The sequence below is a fragment of the Lagopus leucura genome, unplaced genomic scaffold (genome assembly GCF_019238085.1).
Source record: "Lagopus leucura isolate 7727_CA_CO unplaced genomic scaffold, USGS_WTPT01 Super-Scaffold_1, whole genome shotgun sequence".
NCBI lineage: Eukaryota > Metazoa > Chordata > Aves > Galliformes > Phasianidae > Lagopus > Lagopus leucura.
Window position 1 is genome coordinate 889,205 of NW_024962250.1, and position 24,184 is coordinate 913,388.

The 24,184-nt window shown below is 39.0% G+C and overlaps 2 protein-coding genes across 7 annotated transcripts in view; both read left to right on the plus strand.

The window, feature by feature from the left end:
- Positions 1–5,423, plus strand: part of ANO1 (anoctamin 1) — a 72,371-nt gene extending 66,948 nt beyond the window's left edge. For all 6 annotated transcript variants that reach the window (XM_042867303.1, XM_042866873.1, XM_042866961.1 and 3 more), the window contains 3 exons: positions 639–823; positions 2,631–2,736; positions 3,710–5,423. In XM_042867303.1, coding sequence (XP_042723237.1) covers positions 639–823; positions 2,631–2,736; positions 3,710–3,967 — 549 coding nt within the window. In that variant the 3' untranslated portion in view covers positions 3,968–5,423. The remainder of the gene's footprint in view (positions 1–638; positions 824–2,630; positions 2,737–3,709) is intronic.
- A 13,218-nt stretch (positions 5,424–18,641) lies between these two features.
- On the plus strand, positions 18,642–22,590 carry FADD (Fas associated via death domain). Its single transcript, XM_042864820.1, has 2 exons — positions 18,642–19,076; positions 19,813–22,590. The coding sequence occupies exons 1-2, from the start codon at positions 18,776–18,778 to the stop codon at positions 20,097–20,099; spliced, it is 588 nt and encodes a 195-aa protein (XP_042720754.1). The 5' UTR covers positions 18,642–18,775; the 3' UTR covers positions 20,100–22,590.
- The last annotated feature ends 1,594 nt before the right edge of the window (positions 22,591–24,184 follow it).

A 24,184-nucleotide genomic window follows, 5' to 3' on the forward strand; every position in this document is an offset into this window, starting at 1 on the left:
ATGAAGATGTCCGTTCACTTGGCTGTCCTGCACTTTGTGTATGACGTTTTTACAAAACCTTTTAAAATAACCAAACAATGTGGAACTTTTGTGACCATAAAAATAAAACTGGCTTAGTCTGCTTATCCTTTTACCCCAGTGGAGCTAAAGAATATGTAAAATTAATGGGCTTTCACAGTGCAATGAGAGTTTAGAGTCAACTCACTGTAAGTTGTTTGCAGAACAGAAAAGGAAATCGTGTAAATAAATCAGTTGGACCTCATGAAATGCATAGGGGTCAAGTTGTCATAGGGGCACAAGGAAACAGCAGTGTGTTTTGCTTTGCCCTGACACTGGGACGCAGCAGCTCCATGTTCTGGGGAATTCAGATTGTTACCACATACAAATCTTAGTCAACGTGGAACTGCTCCATATTATGCCCTGCAACTCGAAGGTGTCAGCAATAAATACTACCTTGTTACAGCAGTTAATATTCTATTTAGGGGCCTGTACGCTGCAGTCTCCACCTTGTTTCTGCAGCAACCCCTATATGACAGCCCCTTATTTGTATAAGCTGTGTGAGCAAGACATAGTTGAGTGTGTTGTTAACTTGAAACAGTGCCTGAATATTGCGCTCATTCTTTACTCTTATGGCTTAGGCATTTGTGATCTCATTCACATCCGACTTCATTCCACGCCTCGTGTACCTGTATATGTACAGTGAGAATGGCACCATGCATGGCTTCGTGAACCATACACTATCCTCTTTTAATGTCAGCGATTTTCAAGCAGGAACAGCTCCAAACGACCCCATGGAACTTGGCTACGAGGTTCAGATATGCAGGTATTCTCTCGAGTAACAACTAATTTTAAGTGCTTTACCAGCTAAGAATGTGACAAACTCTAATATTCCTGGGGTAGACTTTGGTCCCTTGTATTGTCAACACCTTTTGAGGACCTTGGTAGTCTTTTACATTGAATCAAGCCATTACCTTGAAAGTCTTGCCTTACAGATTAACCACAAGACCTGAATAAGAAGTACTACGTATTTTGGGAAACAGTAGCATTAGCAAATTTGTCTCTACAAAGGTTTTTATTACAATGTATTTTCAGGAAAGGAGATAAATAGTGATAAACAGCATAATGATACTTTAAGGGAATAAAATGATGTCAATCATGGTATTATATCACAGCCTTCTAATTGGATGACTGTGACTTCACAGTATACTTCTCCAATTTCTGTAGCAATTGCTGATGACAGTAATAGCAGCCTGATCTGCACTGGAATTTAAGACCCACTCAAATTGTGATTATGCAGGAAATATCCATGTCTGTAACAATTTCTACATACTATTTTCATTGCTAAAGGCAAATTATTGTTTGCATATTTCAGCTTATCAAGCAGTTTGGCGCTGAAATGCTGAAATGCATACTTTGCCTACGCTTCCTTAGATATGCATCGTCTTCAAAACAAATGTTTTCAACCTTATAAACCAGGGACGAAAGCCAAATGGAAGCACTTGGAACAGCAAAACTGAAAGACTAAATAGTAGGGATAAATGGTGGCAAGGAGGAAGACAAACTAGGGGAGGGAAGAAAAAAGAAAGAAAAATGATTCTAGTGTAGATACACTGAAAAATTACAGAAACTGACCAGGAAAAAAACAAAATATATATATATATTTTTTTAATCTTCAATTTATTCTTTATATATCAACATAGCAGATTAACTTGCACTGAATGCTAAATCGAATGCTGAATGAATGCTAAACAGAAAATTCACCCTGAGATGAAAGAGAGAACCAACCAAAATTACATATATATCAGCTTAGCTTATTTTTGATTTCTCACAATTTCCTCCTGGTGATCTTTGTATAGAGGATTAATTAGGCAGGCAAACACGTTTTTAGTACAGAACTTACAGAAGGGAAGTGTTAGGGTGTATTAGTGTCACAGTCCAATGTAAAAATGAAGTTTTGTACTTTCTAATCCCACCCTCTTTCTTCCATTTCTCCCACATTCCAGGGATTTTTAAATCACTTGAAAACAGGGGTTCCTAATTCTTCCTAAATATTAACAAGATGCCATATTTTAAATTAAATGTATTTTTCTTGGTCCAGTTCCTAAGAGGTTATTATTGATTAGCTCACAGATTTCTTTTTGAAGCTATAGCTAAGGGAAAATTTTCATGTTCTCTCTATATTTTGGCAGTGATCTTTTGTCAATCATGAACCAGTAGAATGTCACGTAGCACAGCACACATTATGGACTTGAGATCAGTATTGGCTGAAAAATAAGTTTGCAAATGTAGTTTAATTTCAAGCTTATTTCAAACAACAGCAACAACAAAGAAACCAGACTGAGCTGTGTTGTTTGCTGTCTCTATGCAGAGTTTATTTTATTTGTAATTAGTTTATATTATTTATAATCAGGGAGTATTAAGATTGAAGGCTTTTAATCTTGAATAAAACTTAAAGGCTGTGGGAGGTTCAGCTGTGTCTTGTTTGTGAGAGGTTAATACAAAGCCATGTTGTAAAAGTGAACATTCCTTTAGACTATTTGACCTACTGTTCAGCCATTCAGTGTTAACTCCTTGTTGTGCTAAAACGTCTGAATGCCATCACTGATTTACTGAGTCTTGTTTATTTGCAGGTACAAAGATTATCGAGAGCCCCCCTGGTCTGAGAATAAGTATGACATTTCAAAGGATTTCTGGGCTGTCCTAGCAGCAAGACTAGCATTTGTGATAGTTTTCCAGGTATGTTATGACTGCAGGCACTTCCACTATGAGAAGGAAGAGTTGTCATATTTCTTTAGCTAAATACAGCAAGCCACCTTCAGAAATAGTTATTAGGCCAAAGAAAGTATCTTCCTTCACAGCTGTTTCTTGCAAAATCAAAGGAATTTGCCCATTCTTGTTCACCTATCTGCCTCCCATACAGTCCCAGATGTCCCCCAGCAGAGGGTTACTTCATTCTCAGTGATTCTCTTAATTGGTTTGATGCAGAAACAACTTAATGACCTTAGTGAATGGGAGAGCACCAAGACTGCTGCTAATTACATCCTTCCAGTAGGATGTTTACAGTGAAGAAACATAAATTTCCTCCAAAATAATTTCTAGACCAAGCCAAGAAATGAAATTTCCAAGATTTCCCAGTTGTATTTTATTTCATGTCTGAACAGCATGGCAAAATCTGGTAATTTTTCATTGAATTACATCGTTCAGTCACAACAATCAAGCTGGTTATTGTGATACAAGTGTTTTAATCCTACCTTACCTAATCTTGTTTCAATTATTATTTTTGGGGGGGAAAAATTTGAGAAGGGTTTCCCTTTCATGGAATCAAGATTTTAAATCAGAGCTGTTTCATGATTTTTTTAAATTTTTTTTTTTGCCAGCTTTCATCATTTTTACTTCCTCCTTATTTGCTTCTGCCTTGCTGATGTAAAATTCCATCAGGTCCAGTATTTCCTTTTCATTTCCAAATGGCTCTAACAATATTTGTAGATAAATCATAAAGATCTGCACCTGGTATTTTTCACTATTTCTAATATGAACAGGAAATTGAGGTAAATTTGGCTCGGCATCACATTTATAGCATGCAGTTGAGCCCAATTCAAATATTGTCTTTTCTTTGTTCTTCCTTCTCAGCTACAGTGAAATGACCCCTTCCCCTACAGTCATCCTTTCTTTTGCCCAGGCTGACATTTTCTCACAATTTCATTTTCAGAATTTGGTCATGTTTATGAGTGACTTTGTTGACTGGATTATCCCAGACATTCCCAAGGACATTAGTCAGCAGATTCATAAAGAGAAGGTTCTCATGGTGGAGGTCTTTATGAGAGAAGAGCAAGGGAAGCTGCAAATGGAAACCTGGAAAGACAAGGACAAGAAAAAAGGTGAAAACTGTAACAATCACAGCCCCAGACTCTCCCTGAGCCACAGTGGGAGCTTGTCCTCCTGTCACTCGTATCCTGTTGACGTATAGAAGAGGATGGAGTTGTGTCGGGGCATTCCACTGGTACATAAGCCATCACATAAAGGGCAGGACTTGAATAATGGACAACCTGCTGCATGTTGAAGGATGTGCTGCCATTTCGCTCCCATCTTTGTGAGAAATGCTCTTCTTGCAAATATGGAGGACCATATTCTATTTCTGATAATGTGTTTTGTTTTTTTCTTTTGCACAAGCAGTAATGCAGGGAATTTTTATATTTCATCATTAGATAACACTATTTACATTGGTGTGCATTAATAAAGATGTACTTAGTATGTCTTGATATTCTCTGAGAATTTGACCTTAGGATAATAACTAAATCATTGAAGCTAAATTTTAAATAATGATAATACTACTAATTTAAAATACTTTTGGAGCCCCAGGCTTGTAGCTCTATCAGGAAACTTTAAAAAGCATATGCAAAATCAGCATTAGAGTGTGCCTCCTTTTAGCAGGAGAGGAACCATGTAAAGTTTACCAGATTTACTTGCTGTCAAAGTTACGGTTTAGCTCTGCTGGCAGACATCTGTGTTTGAACCTGCAGGTCTGAAACAAAGCTCCCATTGAGTTTTAGGGTCAAATACATGCCTAGGGCACATGTGGTTGTCTGCTGCATGCCTGAGACTTCCACTGGGCATTGCTCTGTTCACAAGCACCAGGAAAATGGATCTGAAAAAGACCTCCTTACCAGTGCATATCTGATGTGGTGGAAGCTACCTCGGTGCCCCAGGCTGCATCACCTGTGTTGGAGTGGTCCCCAGAGGCTCCTCACCCATAGCAAGGCAGCAGCAGCAGCACAATTTTGGAGATCTTCCCAGCAGGTCGATTACTATGGAGCATTTTGGTAAATGCCCTGAATTAATGAGCACATGTAGAGCTACAATGAGTCAACTGCCCTGCCTGATATGCAGCCACCATTCTTGCTGAGGGGAGTCCCTTTTTCCCTTTGTTTTAGCACATCCCCTTCTTAGTCAGGTTTTTCTCTGTAGCCCTCTGTCCTCTGCAGGAGAAGGGAGCCGGTTGCCCTTGCAGACTTTGTACTGCTGAATGGCATTTCCTGGAGGCTATGCTGGAAGAGTAAATCCAAAACATGTACGCTCAATGTCTTCAAGGGAAGTTTAGCCTGCACTGGGGCTGCAGGACCAGACCTACAGTTAGTTACATAACTTCTCTTTTGTCTTAAAATACCCTATCTTTTATACATGGAGCTTCCTTGAATAGAAGTCTAAAATCCTTCCTTATGAAGCCTATCTAAATCTCATCGGTTCAACTCTTTTTAAGCATAGTACATTCTAGTTTTGCTTTGTCAAATGATGAACTGCACTTCCAAATAATATTGGTGCAATTAACCTCATTTCTTTTATTGCTTTGTCTTGTCCATGGCGCTTGCATTATGAATATAAAACTGAAGAATAAAATAAAAAGTAAAGATTTCTTTAAAGTCTAACTACTGTATGGTTTGTTACAAAACCAAATGTCAAGACTGTTTTCAGTAGTTGTTTCTTTATTCTTTTCTTCGTTCTTTGCCAAACTAATTTAAAGATTAATGCCAGAACTAAAAAAGAAAAAAAAAAGAAAAAAAAGCCATATCTAGCTTTTGATATATTTATTTGTTTTAAAGTATGTGATAAACTTGATATTTTTCTGTAGTCTGTCCAAAAAAAGGCACCAGAAAAGATATTATGTGGAAGAAAGAAAATGGTATTAACCAAATATTCTTGAAGCTTATTTAAAATATTGATCCAACCAAAGATTTTTATTAATAAAGGGCTTATATTTTGTTAACTCTTGTTTCTGTTGTATTTTGACTTGCAGGAATGTCACTATTTTTTAAATTTGTAATTTATGATAGCTTAATCCAATAGGGCCAAATCCTGCCTGATTTATTCACACTATAAGCATTAAGCCTGGCAGTAAGTATTTACAAGGTCAGGCTCGTGGACTGCAGTAAGTGCAAATAAATTAAGCAGAATTTTGTCTGTGAATCCTATACAAGTGTGCTTTCTCTCATTCCGTGGTAGCCCGAAAGATCTTGAAGAAAGCTAAATGTGAACTACCTATTCTGAAGAGACATTTAATGGAACTTCCTCTAAGGGAATTTCATCTGTAAATACTGATCTGACAGTTCCCAGCTTAATACTGACATTCCTGTAAATGGTAGAACTATATCCTGAACACATACTTATCAAAAATTTGCATTATTTGCTGAAATCGAAATAGTAACAGTGGCTTATATTTTCTTTTGTACAGTAAATTGTTTGAAATGGAATTTTGTATATAAAAACTGTATTACTACTTAGATAACTATAAAACTTTCATGGAATCCTTTTTTTAAGAAAAGTAAATATATACTAAATCTGTTTTATTTCTTTTTTTTTTTTTTTTCTTTTCTTTGAGCATTTATTTGAAATAAACTTAAACGTGCCAGAGCTGCTTCTGTGGGGTGGGCTCGCTTCCCAGTCCTCCTTGTGCTCTGGGTGCAGCTGCAAGTACTGCTAGGTTGGAGAAATATGGTAACTTGTGTTTGTTTTCATGAAAAATGGATTGTTGACACTCTGCAGTGCTCCTTACGTACTCAGACTGCAGAGACCAGAAGCAGGTGGTTTTTCGACTTCTCTGTTTATAGCCATCTTCTTGACAATTGAGATGGCAAGCCTTGTGTTGTGGTTGCTGCAGTTCTTTGGGTCAGAGTGCCATCAAACCCCACTTGGAATTCTAATGCATCCTGCCTTAGGTGTTTCTGTCTCCATAAGCACAAAGAGAGATTTGGCTTCTAGCATAGGCATGGATGGTGCATGCACAGTGACAAATCTTAGCCTGGGAGCTTTAATTTTCTTTTGATGTCAGTCTTGGGCATTTAGCAGAATGTAAACTGTAAGAGTTTTCACCAAGACTTTTGAAATGAGCTCATAACAACTACTTGGTTTGTTCATTTAAATTGAAAAATGTATTTGTTGTTAGAAGAAAATATAAATGGTAAACTGAAGGAATTAAACTCAGTGATGTCTGAGTCCTGAGTGCAGGCCTGGAGTTGCACTGTAGGCCACTTTAATTGGACGGTGGGATTTGTGCAAGTAGAGTCGGGTACAGAACCTCACTTGCCTTTTCCAGTCTCCTTTCTAACTTTTCTGTGAGAAGGAAAAGAATGATTCTTCATTCCAGTTCTTCCTTTTTATCAGAAAATATTAATGCTTCTAACTGTAATTGAATTTATTTGGTAGGTAAGAATTCTGTTCAGAGATAATGGCTGGGAAAACCAATTCCTAAAAGCTGTAAGCTTTTAGGGACTACGTACCACACTGTCAAGAACTGCAGTTGGTTTGTGTTGTGCTTGGATTTGTTTGTTGTCCAAACAAAGGTGAGACCTTATTTTTCTTCAAAAGATGCATCTTTGAATTAAGCAACAACCTGTGTCAAATAATACTTCTCATCGTTCTAAGTAACTTTTGTAGGAGCAGGTATATCGCTGCCTGCTTGGTAGCTGATTTGGTTTAGCTGGTTCTGAAAAACAGAACTGTTGAGCTGAGTTTGTGAAATAGAAGATATCTTCCATAAAGATTTGCACCGCAGTTCTGTTCCTATTCCTGACAGGTTGGTTGGTGTTTGTTCTGTGTTTTTTTTTCTATTTGTGATGCAAGTAGTAACAAATACTGATTATACTGATGGCAAATTTGGGGAAGAGTTATGCTAATACAGATTTAATGGAAGAGGTGGGGGGGGAAGAAAGAGAAGCAGGGAACTGGAGGTGAGCAAGGAACAACTGAAAGCAGCTGGATGTGACTTGCAGCTGCCATAGGGGATAGCTATTCATCTTGTGAACGACTTCCTATGGTTTGCATGCAAACCTGTGCTTGACATACTTCTGCCAAAAAGTTCTAAGTACAAAAGTCTTTTGATTAAAACAAAACAAATCAGTGTATCAAACAGGAAAATCTCTATCAAAGAGCAGAGGTCTTGACAAGAAGCTGCAGATAAAGAGAATAGTAGAAAAGATTACAGCTGGAAGTGGCTATGTAGAACTGTTGCTAAAATAGAGTGTTTGCATTTTGCTAACCAAAGTTTGTGGAAAAAGCAGAATTTCAGTTGGTACATCTGAGGAGGAAATCACACACACTCCGTTGTGTTGACAGTACAAGTCTGAATCTTCTGGATTTCGATGTCACTGTGTTTCTAAGATACCATATTACAAATATTTTGCAGTCTTAAATAGCTTAAGGGTGAATAAGTCTCAAGTCAAGGCACAGATATGTTTCTATTTTAAACCCTCAGTGCTTTCTGGTGCTGAGCTGTTAATGATCTTTTTGGCTGTTGCCATTTCCAATAAGTGATAATAAAACAATTTACGTTTTGTCTTGTTACCTCAGCAGTCTGAACTCTCCTCAAGTTTTTTAATCACTGGAGCACATTTATATTTTCCTATGACGTTTTCAAAGTAAACATTTTTCCTTTTGCCACTGAAGAAACTATGTCCTAAAATTTACATGGATCTCATTCAAGCTCTGATTCAATTCTTTTCACATTTGAGTACTATTTATTCCATGGCCAAACACAATATGCCATTTTTAGTACAGCAGAGAAAAAAAGAAAGTTAGTTTTTTCTTCCTCCTTTTTTGAACCAAACAGGCCTTTCAAAAGAAGAAACCAGTAAAATGGCTTCTTAATTTTCAGCTCTTCTTAGGTTTTCAGTACCCTGCATGCATCCTGATTCCGAGCTACTTGCAGCCAAGGAAAATGTTTTCTTCAACTCCCTCTGACTTCAGTATATTTTAGATAAGACTAAGCGTTGCCTATTGAATGATTGGTTTCACTTATAACAAGAATTTTTAGTACTCACCCTATGCAACTTTCATAACCTTGTGGGTCAGCTAAAGCCAAAAGACATTGAAGCAGATAAGTTGTGCAAGCAGCAAAGAGTTCCATATGCTGTTGTATTAGCCTCCATGAGGAAAATGGTCCCAAAAATCAAAGACATTACACGCTCATGTAAACTTAGCTAGCTGCACAAATTTGAAGGTCACAGATTTCATTTTGCTTAGTTCCACATGTATGAAAAAATTCCTGCAAAAAAATGGCTAACAGATCCATCAAGATGTTTGTGAGAAAAAGAATCAACATGTGACACAAAGTATTGTGCTGAGAAACTTAAAAGCTTAATGAAATCCATTTTTCCAAGCAAGAGTTAGATATGTATAGTGAAGTAAATTTCACTATACAAGTAAAAAAAGTTATTCCATACTTCTAAATTAAGAGTGGCCATGTTTTCTAGCTGAAGTAAAGGAGATACAGGCTAAGGTTAAATGGCAGGTAGGGAAGGGATGAAGAAAATGCTTTTGAGTGATGTGCTCAGGTGCAAGTAAGTTGGCAGATCAGCTGCAGAAGTTGCTTTTATGGAATTAGAATTGCTTCCTAAGGTGAGACCATCCCATAGGCAGGTTATCAGATATCCTTTGCCAATCTTTTCTGAGCAACACGCAATCTCACCCTACCAAGCAGTGCAATACTATTGATCTTATGTGCAGGTGAAGGCTAGAAGGTAGTAAGAAATGCAATGAACATTCATTAAAAGCAGGCTTCAGTGAAGACTTGCTGACTTGTTCTCCACTGAATGTATTGTATGGCAAAGAATACCACAAGCCTCTGCAGTCGAAAATAAAAAGGCCCAGCAAAACCAAGGGTTTTCACGGGGAGCATGCCAGCCATCTTTTCTACTTAAAAAGCATCTCTTTTCGGGGGCCAGGAAGGCGACATAATCACCCAAATAGTAATAATTTTTCTTATTTATTTTTTTCTATATTTTTTTTCAGATTAACCTTAAATTCTGGCTCAACAATTTAGAGGCCTTAGCATTAGACCAGTGCAATCATTTTGTTTCTCACACGTTCCTCCAGGAACAGTTATTTTTAACATCAGCATGATTTATAACTCTGATGCATCAGAACGATTTATGAGCTCTCATGCCATTTCCAATACTGAAGTCAGACCATACTCTCAGCCTCTTCAGCAGCTAAGTTTCTGAAGCCTCGCAGACAACGTGCAGGTGAATGGCTAACCACAGCATTGCCTCACTGCTTTGCTGTACTCACAGGTGTGGAATTGCCATCTATCCTAGTAAGAACACATAATTAACCGAGCTGCTTACATTTCTTAATATATTAATCTTCCAAAAACATCTGTAGGTAAAGAAATATAATTACTCACAGGTAATTAGCCATCAAGTGGGAAAGCAGTAAGTCTCAGCATACTAGCCTGCCCCAAGTTTACTGATAGGGAAGGATTAGCCCAGTGAAGAAACTGAGTTTCCAGCCCTGCCTAAAGGTTAACAGGGTGAGGAGGTTGGTTGGAGGCCAAAGTTTCACTCAAAGTGGGCGATTCCTGAAAACAAATCTCATTCTGTATAAAATGGAGACAAACATGTTTTATAGCTTAGATCACGTAGCGGGGAGTTGGAGACCTGAGGTCTAGACTACTTTTACCTTGAAAGCATTCAAGTTTCCCTTGAGTTACTTTTTCTAATGCCAAGGTCAAATTACAAAACTGGCCCTAAACTGCTGCACTCCTTCCTCTGCTCTTTCTCTGTGCCACAAAGCAAGCACAAAATGCTCAAGATATGAAGAGATGGCTCTGTGACCTGGTGGAAGTGGGGCCACACTCCTGCAAGCACTTTGGTACTCTACACAGGCATTGTTGGAAGAGGGATGGAGCTGGTAGCAGGGAAAGGAACAATTACAGTCCTGAGAGTAGATTGATGTGAATTTCAGCTGCATCTTCTTCCTTGCTTCAGAGAAAGAGAGAAGTAAAACTGAGAGTCAGCTTCAAATCCCCACTGGATTTCTCCACTTTTATCTCTATGAATTTTAGTTTTGAAAACAAAATTTTCCACATCTTTAAAATGTGCGTCCTCTAGATCTAACCAAAGAGAGCTGCAGAGCTAAGCTGGTAGACACCTCTGGGGCTTCTTGTGAGTAAGAAATGCCAGTTAATTCCAGGATCAGATACTTGGCATAGACGTAATAAAGGCTACCTTTATTATAGCTTTAAAATAACACTCAAAATTAGTGAAAAATGGCAGAAGTATTTGTGTGTTTGAGAGAGGATGTGAACACAGATCTGATCTCACATTGCAAATTGCTTTGTTACGGTTGTGTCTCTGAACAACAACTACTCAGGAAAGTAAGAAAATGTAGTACATGAACTTTTGAGGGTAGGCAGACAAAGCTGTGCAACTTCTTACTCTCTTCGAAGGTATACAGAGTGCAGGCAGAGTATATAAACGCTATATGTTGTATAATGTTAACCATTCCTTTTCTCAGAAGGTCACTGCCTTCTCATTTCTGGGAATAAATCACATTTTCCATAGTTCCAATGAACTGTGGATTAAGTCTAACTGTATCTGGATCTGACTACAATGCAGAGGACTAGCTCAAATTGAAGCTTTTATTCAGAGAGCAGAAAATAATGGTTTCTATGCCCCTACACTTAAGAATCAAGGGAGGAGCACAATGAAACCAGATTTACTTTCTTATTTATTATTTCTAAATTCCTGTGAGTAACTAACCTAGTCATATCCTGTGTCACTTAAGGGTTGCATAAAACTATTCATGTTTTAAAAGGAAGTGATTGCTCCAGATAATAGCCACACTGTGTTGGGGCAGACCAAGGCACTCCCTCTTTAATCAGATTTGAAAAAAACTTGCACCTTCCAATTTCAGTGACGGTGAGATAATGACTCAGATGGAAAACACTCTATTGGCACGTTCTTGAAGGGAAGAACAGAAATTCACCAGCCTTTCCTCCAACGGATAGTTTAACTGCCAACCACAGGTATTTCAGTCAGTACTTCTTGTTAAGAAATTCATTCCCCTCTTGGTTTGTAGTGGTCAGTGAGCTCAAAACTGAGTTAAACACAAAAAGAATTAAAGTGGGGCTAGGCTGATTCTTTTACTTACGTTAAGGCAAAATTTTAGTCACTCTGGGAGATAGTTGGAAGCCAAGATATTTTCTGGTCTTTGAACAGGTCGTTCTGCAGGATGAATGCAGACACCTGTTTGGAAAAAAGGCTTCATTCTTCATGACACCTTCTGCAGTGAAATTGCAGGGTAACAACAACCACCTCCAAAATAGAACCTATTAATCCAGAAGAAATTAGAGCTGGAATATGCACAAACAAAAACTGAGCAGTGCTGTACTTGGTAAAAGTAAAGAAAAGAACCCCATTTCTTTAGGGGGGAGGATGAAGTCCTGAGACAATTTGCATGCTTATAGGAAATAATTCCAAGTGATACAAACTAGTGCAAAGTTGATCTGTTTTACCCTTTTAAACTAGCCTAATCTTTTTTATCACTGCAAAAGAAACTGAAGACAAATTCTTCCATCTGTTTTCTTTCAAAAAAAATATTTCTTAATGTAGCACATATTTAACTTTTCATGTCTTTATTGGTCTTGGGAACTGGCAACACAATAGCCCAGGAAAATAAAAAACAAATGTATATGCTCATCAGAAATTAATTAATATTAGCTTAGGAGCCTGGCAATCAGAACTATTGGACTATTTTACTGGATTACTGGCAACCTCCACATCATACCTTACCTTCATTTGCTTCTTTCTCAACCAGTGAACCAGTACACCACTGCATGATGGAGTGGTCTCCAGTAGAGAACTATAAGAGTCACTGGGGCTGAGTGGTAAACATGCATGAAAATATGAAAATATTTTAAAAATATGAAAATATAGTGGCTCTGCACCACTCTAATGGAGATGTTTTCCTTTCAGTCTCACACAGCTTCTGCATGGCTTCTGCACTAATTCGCATGAGCTTTGGCATCTCTGTATCATATTCTGCTGTAGCTTCGTCTTCATGAGGAAGTTGCTCAGAATATCTACCTCACGTGGCTATTCTATGCTGCTGAGGTAGTCCTCAGAACGTGGGCATTTTCAGTGTCAGAAAGGTCAGCCAGTCCAGATAGGACTGAATAGAATGGGGAAAAAAAGTGCCCCAAAGAAGATCTAACGATAATTCGGTATTATTCAGAGTCTTATTACCTCCCAGCTTACTTCACAATGACAGTACTCTGTAGACAATTCTCTTTTCTGTTTTTTCTGTTATTCCAACTGAAAAATTAATGTTACATAGCTTAAGTAATAGATATGGTTTAGTGGAATGAAATGTGCTAGGGTAAAACATACACATAGCTTTACTGACATGTGAAATGTTTGTCTGAATGATTTCATACTCACACAGCATGATGAAAAGTCCATACAAAAATAGGTAAAAAGTGCCAAATCAGAAGTTTTTTGCTTGAGAAAATAAACAGAAGTCTACAATTTACCCTCTCCCTAAAGTTTAACTAACGTCTTCTGCCAACAACAACACAACAGAATTATATCAACAGAATTATATCAACACTTCTTCTGTTTCAATATTAAGTTCAAGCATCTGTTAACAACTTATTGCTTGTTGTTGTTGTTACGTGGCCAGATCTTTTATCCATATACAACAATGCTGGAGTTAACTTACTTTTCAGTACTTATTTGCTTTTCCCACAGTCTGCTTCTAATTTTATCTCCCACAACCTACAATAACTCGACATTTCTTGTAGTCCTTTTTATCATGGACAGTGTTCTCTTAGGATCCCAGGTCCCTTCACAAGTGGTTTCTGTACTAGAGAGCATTTCTTTCTACACAAGATATTATAGTAACAGAGGTGATCGCTGATAAGGAAATATAGGAATTATGAACAGTTTGATTTACTCACAAAAAAACCCCAAAACCTTACAACAGCAGAACTGCAGAAACTTTATCTGATGAAAATGTTTTATGATTTTGCAAACAGTGAATGTGAGACTTGGAATAGGTTGGCTAAGAAACTTTATGGAAGTCAGTTTATTCACCATGGGATTAAAAATGTCTCTGCCAAGAAGTTTGTCTAACCTGTTTTTCAGAAGTGACAGGAAGATTTTATAATCTTCCTGAATTATTCATTACTGAATTGTCTGATAAGTTAGAAAATGTATCAAAGCTATTTCATTCATAAATAGTACCTCACCTAAATGCCCTGATTTCTATGGACATTTCTCATTGCCTGCTCAAAATGGTGAGTCTGCTCCTCTCTCTAGATGCAGGACTTCTGAAAGCACAAATGCAGTCTATCTGGAAGGTGGGCAGCAGCACATAGATTTACCTTATAATGATGGAACACTTTGAATTTTGATGCCACCTTTGCCATATGGACATTCTCCTTTTTGCTTCCACTTATTAAAAAAATAAATAAAAGTAAAAATACCCTTTTGCCAATTCTACAGTCAGCCCAGACAACCTCATGAGTACCAACATGCAGCTTGTAAAGAAACAGCAGTAGAACATCAAGGTCTCATTAGTTTGTTTTCAGTTTGCACCTCTGAAGATATCTGTTGACCATCTTGTCATCCTGCATATTATTTAAAGCAACTACAACATCAGTAAGATGCCTTTACAAGTCTGCAAAGATACAGTCATGATCCTTTCAGACTTTCATCTCCTTCTGCTCTGTAAAACCAGACAGGAATTCATACAGAAGTGCATTCTTTGCGCCTTACAAACCCAGGAGCTGAGCTCTTCTCTGATGGGACAGGACTGACATGATAGCAATGATTTAAACTCCAAACATATCAAAGGTAAGCAAAGTATGTACATACAAAGCAGCAAATATATGGCTCAAAAATGCATGGCTCTTTGCAAAAGAAGAGCAAAGAAAAAAAAATACACAGATTAACATTTTAAACTCTATGTGCGTGTAGCCCTTGCCATGGGCTTCAGGAGAGGCATTTCTTTGAATATCTGCAATATTATCTCAAATTTGAGCATGCTGTATTGCTACCAGCATCTGAATTAGCTTGTTTAAAACTAGTTCTGCTGTGTCAGTTGCACACTACAAGCACATCCCTTGCTAGATAAAAGAAACTGTCTGAAAAGAGATGGCAGGCTGTTAGTATGTATAGAAAGCTATCTGCCATATGAGGAATAAGTTGCTTGACAGTATTAGAGGAAACAGAGACATCAAAGCTGGACTTAACCACTCATATGCTTGCTAATGAGCACTAATAGCAAATTAGATTACATCAGATTGGATTAGAGCTCTCAGAGAAAATGTCACACACTTTCATCAGCTGTGTGGCAGATTAGACTATGATTCCAGAGTAAAGAAGGAAGGCAACAAGAAATTCAAGTTGCCTTGGCTGGAAAGAATCATAGAATTGTTTGAATTGGAAAGGACCTCTAAAGGCCACCTGGTTCAACTCCGCTGCATGGAAGATGGACACCTACTCTAGACCAGGTGCTCACAGCCCCATCCAGCCTGACCCTGAATGTCTCCAAAGACATTCTCGAAGACTACATCTCTGGGCAACCTGCACCAGAGCCTCAGCACTTTCTCTGTAAAAAATGTCTCTTATATCCAGTCCAAATCCCCCCTATTTTAGTTTGAGACCACTTCCCCATGTCATAATCACAATAGGCCTGCTAAAGAGTCTGTCCCCTTCTTTCTTTTAGCCCCTCTTTAGATATTGATAGGCCACTATCAGCACAAAGCATCTTTCAGAAATTCTGTGAAAGCTGAGTCAGTCACCTACAGTCAGGAGAGCGGTGTACGTTTCATTAGAACATTCTACTCTTATGGGCATGTAAATTACTCTGCTGCTTTTTAAAGCAGTTCTTTAGTAAGTCATAAACCCTGCCCACAGGTATTCACATGCCATGACTGCACAGCCCCTGAGAATGTCAGCCCATGTGTGTTGCTGCTTCGCTTCCCCACTCTTTAAATGTGTTTGTTCCTATGTGTCCTAGTGACCGACATCTTTCCAAGTCTCGGCAGTAATGAATCATTTTGCCCTCCTCGTCCTGCTCCTTCAGCGGAGATGAAGTCAAAAAAGCTCAGCACGGTGCACTCCAAAGCCTCGAGCTCCCTCTGCAGCATTTGGGAAGGAATCGTCATACCTCAAGGAACCTATGTGGTAAGGAACCGGATCGTTTAATTTCTGGGAAACGTCTGCTGAAATCTGAGCTAGTCGAACAAATCGTTTCCATTAAATTTTATTCTAATGAGATGCCGTTATGATCTGTTGACCCTGGCAAATATTTTCCTTGCAAACCCCATCCCAAACCACTTTCAAAGGAAACTGGAGGAAAGCATGTTGCTCCAGGATTTTCATCTGTGAATGTGCAGTTAACAGCTCAGATTCAGACATAACAGAAGGTGTTACTAAATTACTATGTCAGATGTTAAAAGTGAATTCAAAAGCATTTAAGCAATGAGTTACGTCTTAAATAATGATTTTTATTGCATAGTTCTGTGTTTGTTACTAATTTAGATTCCCTGAAAATTACACAGACATATGGGATTGTTTTCACACCTCCTCATACGTCAGTGCAGAATGTGGCCACTGAGTTCATACAAACCTATGAAAATCTCAGGTGATGTTGATTTCAGTTGCATGAAAGGGACTGAGGATAAAGGTATAAATTACGCTGATTTATGTAGGCTTCATTCATGTAGGCTTGTTTCTGAATTGAGCACAAGCTACGTGCCATATGCTTTGGTCCTTATACGTTTTTGCTTTATAGAGTGTATGGGAACTGCTGAGTCACGGCCTGAACCTCTGATTGATCACCTGAGGTGAGCCTTGAGTCAGCCAGAGGAGCACAGGTGAAGGCAATTCACCTGTGCTGCCGGAAGGGGTGGAGCCAGGCTCCACCCCTCCTGGACCTATTTAAGAGCTGGCTACCAGAGGGGAAGGATCTCTTCTGGAGATCCCCTCTTTTGGTTTCTTCTAGTGAGCTTAACCCAAGGGTAAGCTCTTCCACTTATTCTCTTTTGTGATCCTTGTTTGCTTTGCCTTACTCTTTTGATTATATTGCGATTATAACATTTTGATATCTATTGATTATACACAATTATATTGTGATTATAACATCTTGGTTATACAATAGAGTCATTGTTCTGGCAATATTAAAGTGAGATTTTAATTAATCAGGTTTTTTTTGTTTCTTGTTGTTTTTTACCTCTTGTATTGCAATTGGGACTTCTGTGTGCTTTCTAAATTAATCCACGCACATTCCTCCTTGGCTTGAACATGAATAAAATGTGTAGTTCATTCCTCCACACACTGAAGAATCTTCAGGACTACAGGGAGAAAATACATCCCTGAGAACATGCACAGCTCATTCCTCCCATGTGACCATGCAATATCCAATTTGTAGCAATTAGGGACTCCCAAAATCCTGCTTTAAACTGGTTTAGTTCACAGATGGACTTAATGTCTGTAGCTAGTTCTGTATACTGGCTTTCTTGATTATATGCAAGACTAGATCTGCATAATAGACTGAAACAGGATGCTGAAAATCTAGCAATTTTATCTAAGGAGAGATTGTTTTGGAGTTTGGAGTTAAATTGGGAGTTTTAGAAATGTTTTGAGAGTAGTAGGAGTTGTACCTCAGCTTGGAATGTGAGACTGGGGAAGAAGATGTAGAAAATGATAACTTCCAAGTTTATGTATCTGCAACTGCAATCTACGCCAAGAATCATAGTTCTATTTGTGTACTGCAGTGACAGTAAATTGAAGGATGTACTAGAAGCAATCTAGTAATGGGGTAGCTTGGGGAATCAACCAAAGGAACAAGGAAAGTCCTGAATTACCTATCTGTGCTGTGAGACAAACCAGTATGGTTGCTCTGAACTTTAGAGACATACAAAACAATGGCATGAACTTGAATTCTCCCATTCAACATAAGTTCACAACCTTTCACCTTGTGTAAGAATTGGTTTTAAAATGTGGACACTAAAGATTTGCCTTGCTTCTTCTGTTTTAAAGGTCAGGAGTTATTTCATGTCACAATTAATCTTTGCAAGTAATAAGACTGCTACAAGAACTCCCATGTTGCTAGTGAATGGCTCAGGCAAGGGCAGAGGTTCCTTTCTTGAGCAGCTTCCAGGGACATAATGCGCACAGCAATATCTCTTTGAGAAAGGGGCTCTGATACTGCACTTCTTACTCTCTGTTGGCTCCTTTCATCAGTGTATAACCCCAAATAATCCTCATTCATTTAGCTGGTAGGTAAAACATTATGTGATAAAGCTCACAAAAAAGCCAGTAATTGTGCACTTACAGGGAACATACAGGCCTCCCAACTGAGGCATAGATGCATTACTATAATGACAGCCCAATCAAAGCCAAGGTGTAGGGAATTGGCACTACTGCTTGAGCAGCAGGAGATGGGCAATCTCACATTTGGCTCCAAGCACACATTTTTAATTCAGTACTATGAGACAAGTCAGTTAATCTCCAGGGGATTTTGAGCAGTGTGTGGTTCCTAATTAACAGGCCAAGTGGTAACGAGCACAATGACTGGCACTTTGGTTCTGCCAAAGCCCCACACGCTTCCAGGTGGCAGGGAGCCCTGCAGTCCCAAGGCAGGGAGCCGAGGTGTCTGAGCAGCCCCGTGCGAAGGGGGCCCCTTCCTCGTAATAAACTGGAAGCACGTGAGTCTCTTTGCTCTCAGACACAAACCGCGTGGCACAGCTGATAGGCACTACCACACCCCTAAGAAACACCGGCTGCCATCTTCTGACGGCTGCGGGAGAGCCCGCCGCCGTGACGTCACTTCCGGCCCGGCTGGCGCGGGTCAGCACCCCGCCGTAGCGGGGCTGGGCCGGGGCGGGCTTCGCGTTCCCGCGGTGGCACTGCGGAAGCGCGAGTGAAATCCGCCGCCAGGGTGGAGTGTGCGCTCTGTGCCTCTTGGTGCCGGCTGCGCTGTAGGCCTCAGCCCCATGGATCCCTTTCTGGCTCTGCTGAATTCTTTGTCCGCCTGTCTGTCTGCCAGCGAGCTGCACGATCTGAAGTTTCTGTGCCAGGACAAAATTGGGAAAAGGAAGCTGGAGTCTGTCCAGAGTGGCAGGGAGCTCTTCAACTTCCTCATGGAGCAGCAGCTGATTTCAAGTCACAACGTAGACTTGCTTAAAACCATGTTTAAGAGCATTAAAAGAGAAGATTTGGTCTTACGGCTGGAGCATTTCATAGAGGAGGGAGAAGCCAGCGCTCCTGATGAGCGGCCTGACATGAAGGAAAGACGTAGGTGCAGCTTTTTATTTTTTTCGTTATTTTTTTCAAAGTGATCCCAGTAAACGTGTGTTTGAGGCGTGAGAGTGCTCAGCCCTCAGTTCCCATCTGTGGCTGCTGCTAACGGTGCTGTTGCAGGGACGGTGTCATACCCTGGAAGCGTACCGTGAGGGCAGCATATGCTGCGAGCAGCTGCTCCTTTAGCCCTGGTCACCGAGTCACAGAATCGTAGGGTTTGGAAAGGAACTCTATAGAGTCCAACCCCCTTAAGTCCTGCTAAAGTAGGTTCGCTAACAGCAGGTTGCACAGGTAGACAGTTAGGTGGGTCTTCAATATCCCCAGAGAAGGAGATTCCATCACTCTCTGGGCAGCCTGTTCCTGTGCTTTGTCATTCTGACAGTAAAGAAGTTCTTCCTTGTATTGCTGTGGAACTTCCTGTGTTTCACTTTCTGTATGTTGCCCTTGGCTCTATTGCACACCACCGCGAAGAATCCACTCCTATCAACATGACTCCTGCACTTCAGATATTTGCAGTTATTAGTCTTCTCTCATTCTCTCTTCTCCAGACTGAGGAGTCCCAGGTCTCTCAGCTCTCAGCCTGGTGGTTAATTGGAAGCCCTGCTCTGTAGTAGGAGCTTCCAGTGCACGCAGTAGCTTTTCATTATGAGTGATACATCAATAATAGTGTTTTGCTTAAAAAAAGTATCTTTCTTTGTATGTCCTCACATATGTATTTCTGCTGTTCCAGGTTTGCAGAAGGTAGTTATCGAAGTTATATGCGAAAACGTTGGGAGAGACTGGAGAAGGCTGATGCGAAAACTTGACCTTTCTGAAGTGAGGATAGAGAGAATAGAAGAAGACAATCCACGGAATTTGCGGGAGCAATTGGTTCAGTCACTTCGAGAATGGCAGAAATTGAAGGGGAAAGATGCAAAGGTGACTGACCTAATAAAGGCTCTTCGAGACTGTAATATGAATTTAGTGGCAGACATAGCTGAAGAGAAGCTCTCGCGTCTGAACACAGAAAACATGTGAAATGAAGGGAAAAGCACTTTCACATCACAGATGCAAGTGAAGAAAGAAGCAAAAGTGCCTTTTGATCATCTGTCATTGGCTCTGTTAATTCTGCCATTAATTTATGTGCCTTAAAATTAATAGGTTAATTTCAGATCAGGTTATAACTAATGTGAAAACAAATCCTTCCTTCCAGGCAGTGCTTTGCAGATGGTGCTTCCTTTAAGAGATTTTAACTTTTGGAATACAAATTTTTTGCAGAAAATTCTGAGACTTTAGTTTTGCCCCCCATCTGAAAATAATATATGCTTTATTGCAGATTCCTTACAAGTGCCTTGTCTGTAATTACATCCATGGGACACTTCTGAGGGAACTGACAATTTCATTTTATATATATATATATATATATATGTATATATCATATACACATGTATATGTGTGTGTATATATATACATGAATATTCCAACCTCCTAATAAAAAGTATATATATATATATACTTTTTAAGTGATCTGTTTGTAACTAGTGTGAAAAGGGGGAAGGAGGCTGAGCTCTTAGCTATGTAGTGAGTCTTCTCTTTGTTTTGAGTAGCATAAGGTAATATCTTCCATAGTTTTTGAACACCTTTGGTATCAGTAAAATAATTCAAAGAAGACTGTAAGCTCGGTCTGTAAGACATCAGTGCATTAGGACTTATAACTACTGTAGTGGGTTTTTTGGCAAAAAATGTGCCTGGATTGAAAAACAATCTCGTTGAAATTAATTATCAAGTGCCTTTATACACAGAATGGTTTAGGTTGGGAGGGTGCCTCTGGAGGTTGTGTGGTCCAACTGCCTGCTGAAGCACAAGTACATAGGGCAGGCTGCCCAATACCATGCCCAGGCAACATTCCAGAGGAAAGATAGCACAACTTCTCTGGGCATCCTGTGCCAATGCTCTGTCACCTGCACAGTACAAAAGTGATTATGGATGTTTACAGCAGACTTTTTTTTTTTCATTGCCTTGAATGCTTTAAGATTTTCTAAAGCTAGTCATCTCATAATCCATATCGGGGAATCGTGGTCGTGTCTGCTGGATGCTGCAGCTCACCTCATCAGTCAGCCACAGTTACCTGTGGTCTTGGTTTTAAAAAAAATAATAATTAAAAAAAAATGCTGTAACAGGAACTTAGAAAACAAAAATGACTTCTTTTTAGTCAAGGAGCGTGAAAGCTTAGGGGAAGAGTACTAACTTTCTCTTCAGTGATATCCTGTGAAGATCAGATACCTTTTGTCATTCTTGGTTCGAGTACTACTGGAACTGGTAGTACTTCCAAGTTCTCTGCAATTCTTTACTTTGTTCCCATTCCTTTACGCTTCTAGAAAGTGGCTGTAAGCAACTCACAGTTGAAGGAGCATTTGTAAAATGAGACCAGACCTAAAAAAGTACAGATTTTATGCCTCGTGTAACACTGGAAAAAGCTGCACATGCTTCAAGACTCATAGGGCAATGGAAACCTTGGAGTTATTTGTTATGCCAGAGGGGAAAATATTCTGATATTATTATTGTTTAGATGAGTTGGATTGTTACTGCAAACATTCATACATACATAGATGATTCCTAAACAGGAAGGCTTTTTTTTTTTTTTTTTTTTTTTTTTTGCTACTGTACCCATGTGACTTGGCTTTCTCCAAGTTCTTGTTGCATGGTGCTATTACTGTGAAGACCAAGTATCATCATGTAGTATTACATCACTACTCTGTATAAATGTTGTTAACAGTCATAATTTTCAAGTTTTTGTTGAAGTTGGTGCTTCTAGTTTAGAAGATTACCCTTGAATACTTGATTGTACTTGATGGAAACTGCTGTAATGTGAACTTCTTATTTGGGCTTTCCTTTTAAAATATGCTTGCGGGAATTATTTAAATCATATTAGTGATTATATGAGAGCAAAAAACAATGGGTAATATGAAAGTTCCTCTGGTTTTTGGCAGGTGCAGTTCTTCAAGTGCTTGCTCCAATGCTCTGTCAGCATCAATTCTCAGTTCCAAAGTTCTGGTGGGGGAGGAAATGCTGCACTTCAGCTCAGAAGTTTTAGAGATGTTTTTAATAGTGTTGATCTGCATTCTGCAGTATTTGAAGATTTAATCTTTTTTTACTTCATGTAATGTAGTAATGATCTTTGTGAGCAGAGTGGAAGAGAAGTGAAGTTAGCAAAATGAGTTATGTTTGTGGTGAAGCAGTTTGCAGCAGTTCCAAGTTTAGTCTGTCCACTAACATGTTTTCCTTATCTACTTGTCATAAATCTTCTGGTTTACCAAAGATTCATTTATCTGGAATATTAAAAAGAAGTATATTGCCTACTGTATATAATCAGGGTATTTTTAGAATCATTAGGAATAGCAGTTGTAGCCAAATGTTCATCTGCAAGAAACCTCCTGCCTTAGAAAATGTAAAACTTTAGGATTTGTGCGTAGTTTTATACCATGTAACCTTGTGCATATTTCATTAAATGTATTTCTTTAAAAGCAAATGAAATGGAACTGGATTTGTCTTACAGGGTTGCTGTTTATGAGGAGATCTCTAGTGAGGAGAAAATAAATGGTGGGGACTATTAATGCAAGGAGTTGTGGTAAACAGGCCTAGTGTTAATCATGTCCTTCTTGGAACATCAGAAAGGATGGGAGGGCCAGCGGGAAGTAGCTGTAGCTTTGAATGCTTTTGCCTGCAGAGGTATACAAGAAAAAAAATTCTGCCAGCCCTTAGGAGCCTAAAATTGAACACAGTGTATGCATGGGACATAGACCTTTTATGAGTAAATAACCGTATTAAAATTGATTTTCTTACTTTTTCTATACTAGTCATGCTGCGGTAAGGATACTGTAGTTGTTTTATAATTAAAATTGTAGTTTACGCCTTGTACTAAACCTGCAGGCGCCTAGAGAATGCATTCAGAAGTCTTATTCTCTGAAGTCTCTTCTGGTAATAGAGTATTAACACTTTGAATGCATAAGGCAAGTAACTTAATTACTCATTTTAGCAAATTCTCTTTGTGATAATCCGCACGAATATCTGTGAGAATCACTAAAGTGTTTGTTTTTGTCCCTTGAGACTATTTTGCAGCCTTGAAAAGAGAACATGTCAAAACGCAGTAAAAAAGCAGTATTTCAGGAGAATCTGATGTTGGCAGATTGTTTTCTTTATGTCTCTTTATAGTCCGTTTCACTACATGCCTGCCATTTCCTTTGATACTTGAAGATGTCCATAATTGCATATTGCACATTGATATTTTTTTTTTAAGAAGCTGCGTTTTTTTTTCATGACAGTTTAAGAGAAGTTTTCTAGACTTTTAAATTCCCCCTGCATGAGATGGTTTTTGTGACTACTTCAAATGCAGTGCTTTGTATTCCATTTTTCTCCATTCTTCAAACACAGGCAGCTGCATTTCCTCCAGCCTTTGTTTCACTCCTAAAATAATGGGCTACTTTATGAAATCTAATTGCTTCATTTAATTGTCTAATGCAGACAGCTTAATAACACATGCTGTACATCAGAGCTCTCACTGGCACTCAGCATGTCCTTAATACAGACTGTTTTGTTGATTATTTTTCAATTTCAGTTTGATTTCTAGTCACTGTCTTTGTTTCTCCCATGATTGCCAGAAGGTGGTTTGTGTTTTTCTTCCCATTCTCTGCATAGATCACCTATGTCCTTAAAATATGTTCCAGCACGGAAAATATTGTTCCAAGTTGTTTTCTCTACATGATTTATTACTTCTTTCCTCCGCCAGTGTTTTTATTGCAAGTTTTAAGGATGCACCAATAGAACTGCAGAAACCAGTTCACTGCTTCAACTGCATTCCATCAGAGCAAGAATTATGGGGGTCAGATGAGAGGTATGGGGCTTTGATGCCTGTGAGTAGTACAAGAGCTCTGGAAGAATCCGTTTTCATAACAGTTTTCATAGCGGAGGCTTTACTCCTTGTTGGGAGGGTATTTTGCAGTGGGTTCTGGGAACTGTAGGCTTAGGAGGAAGAAAGCACAAATGTACGCAGCTGCCAGTAAAGTCCGGATTAATGAAGAAAGAAACGATGGGCTTCTGTGCAATAAACTCACATGCATTCTTAA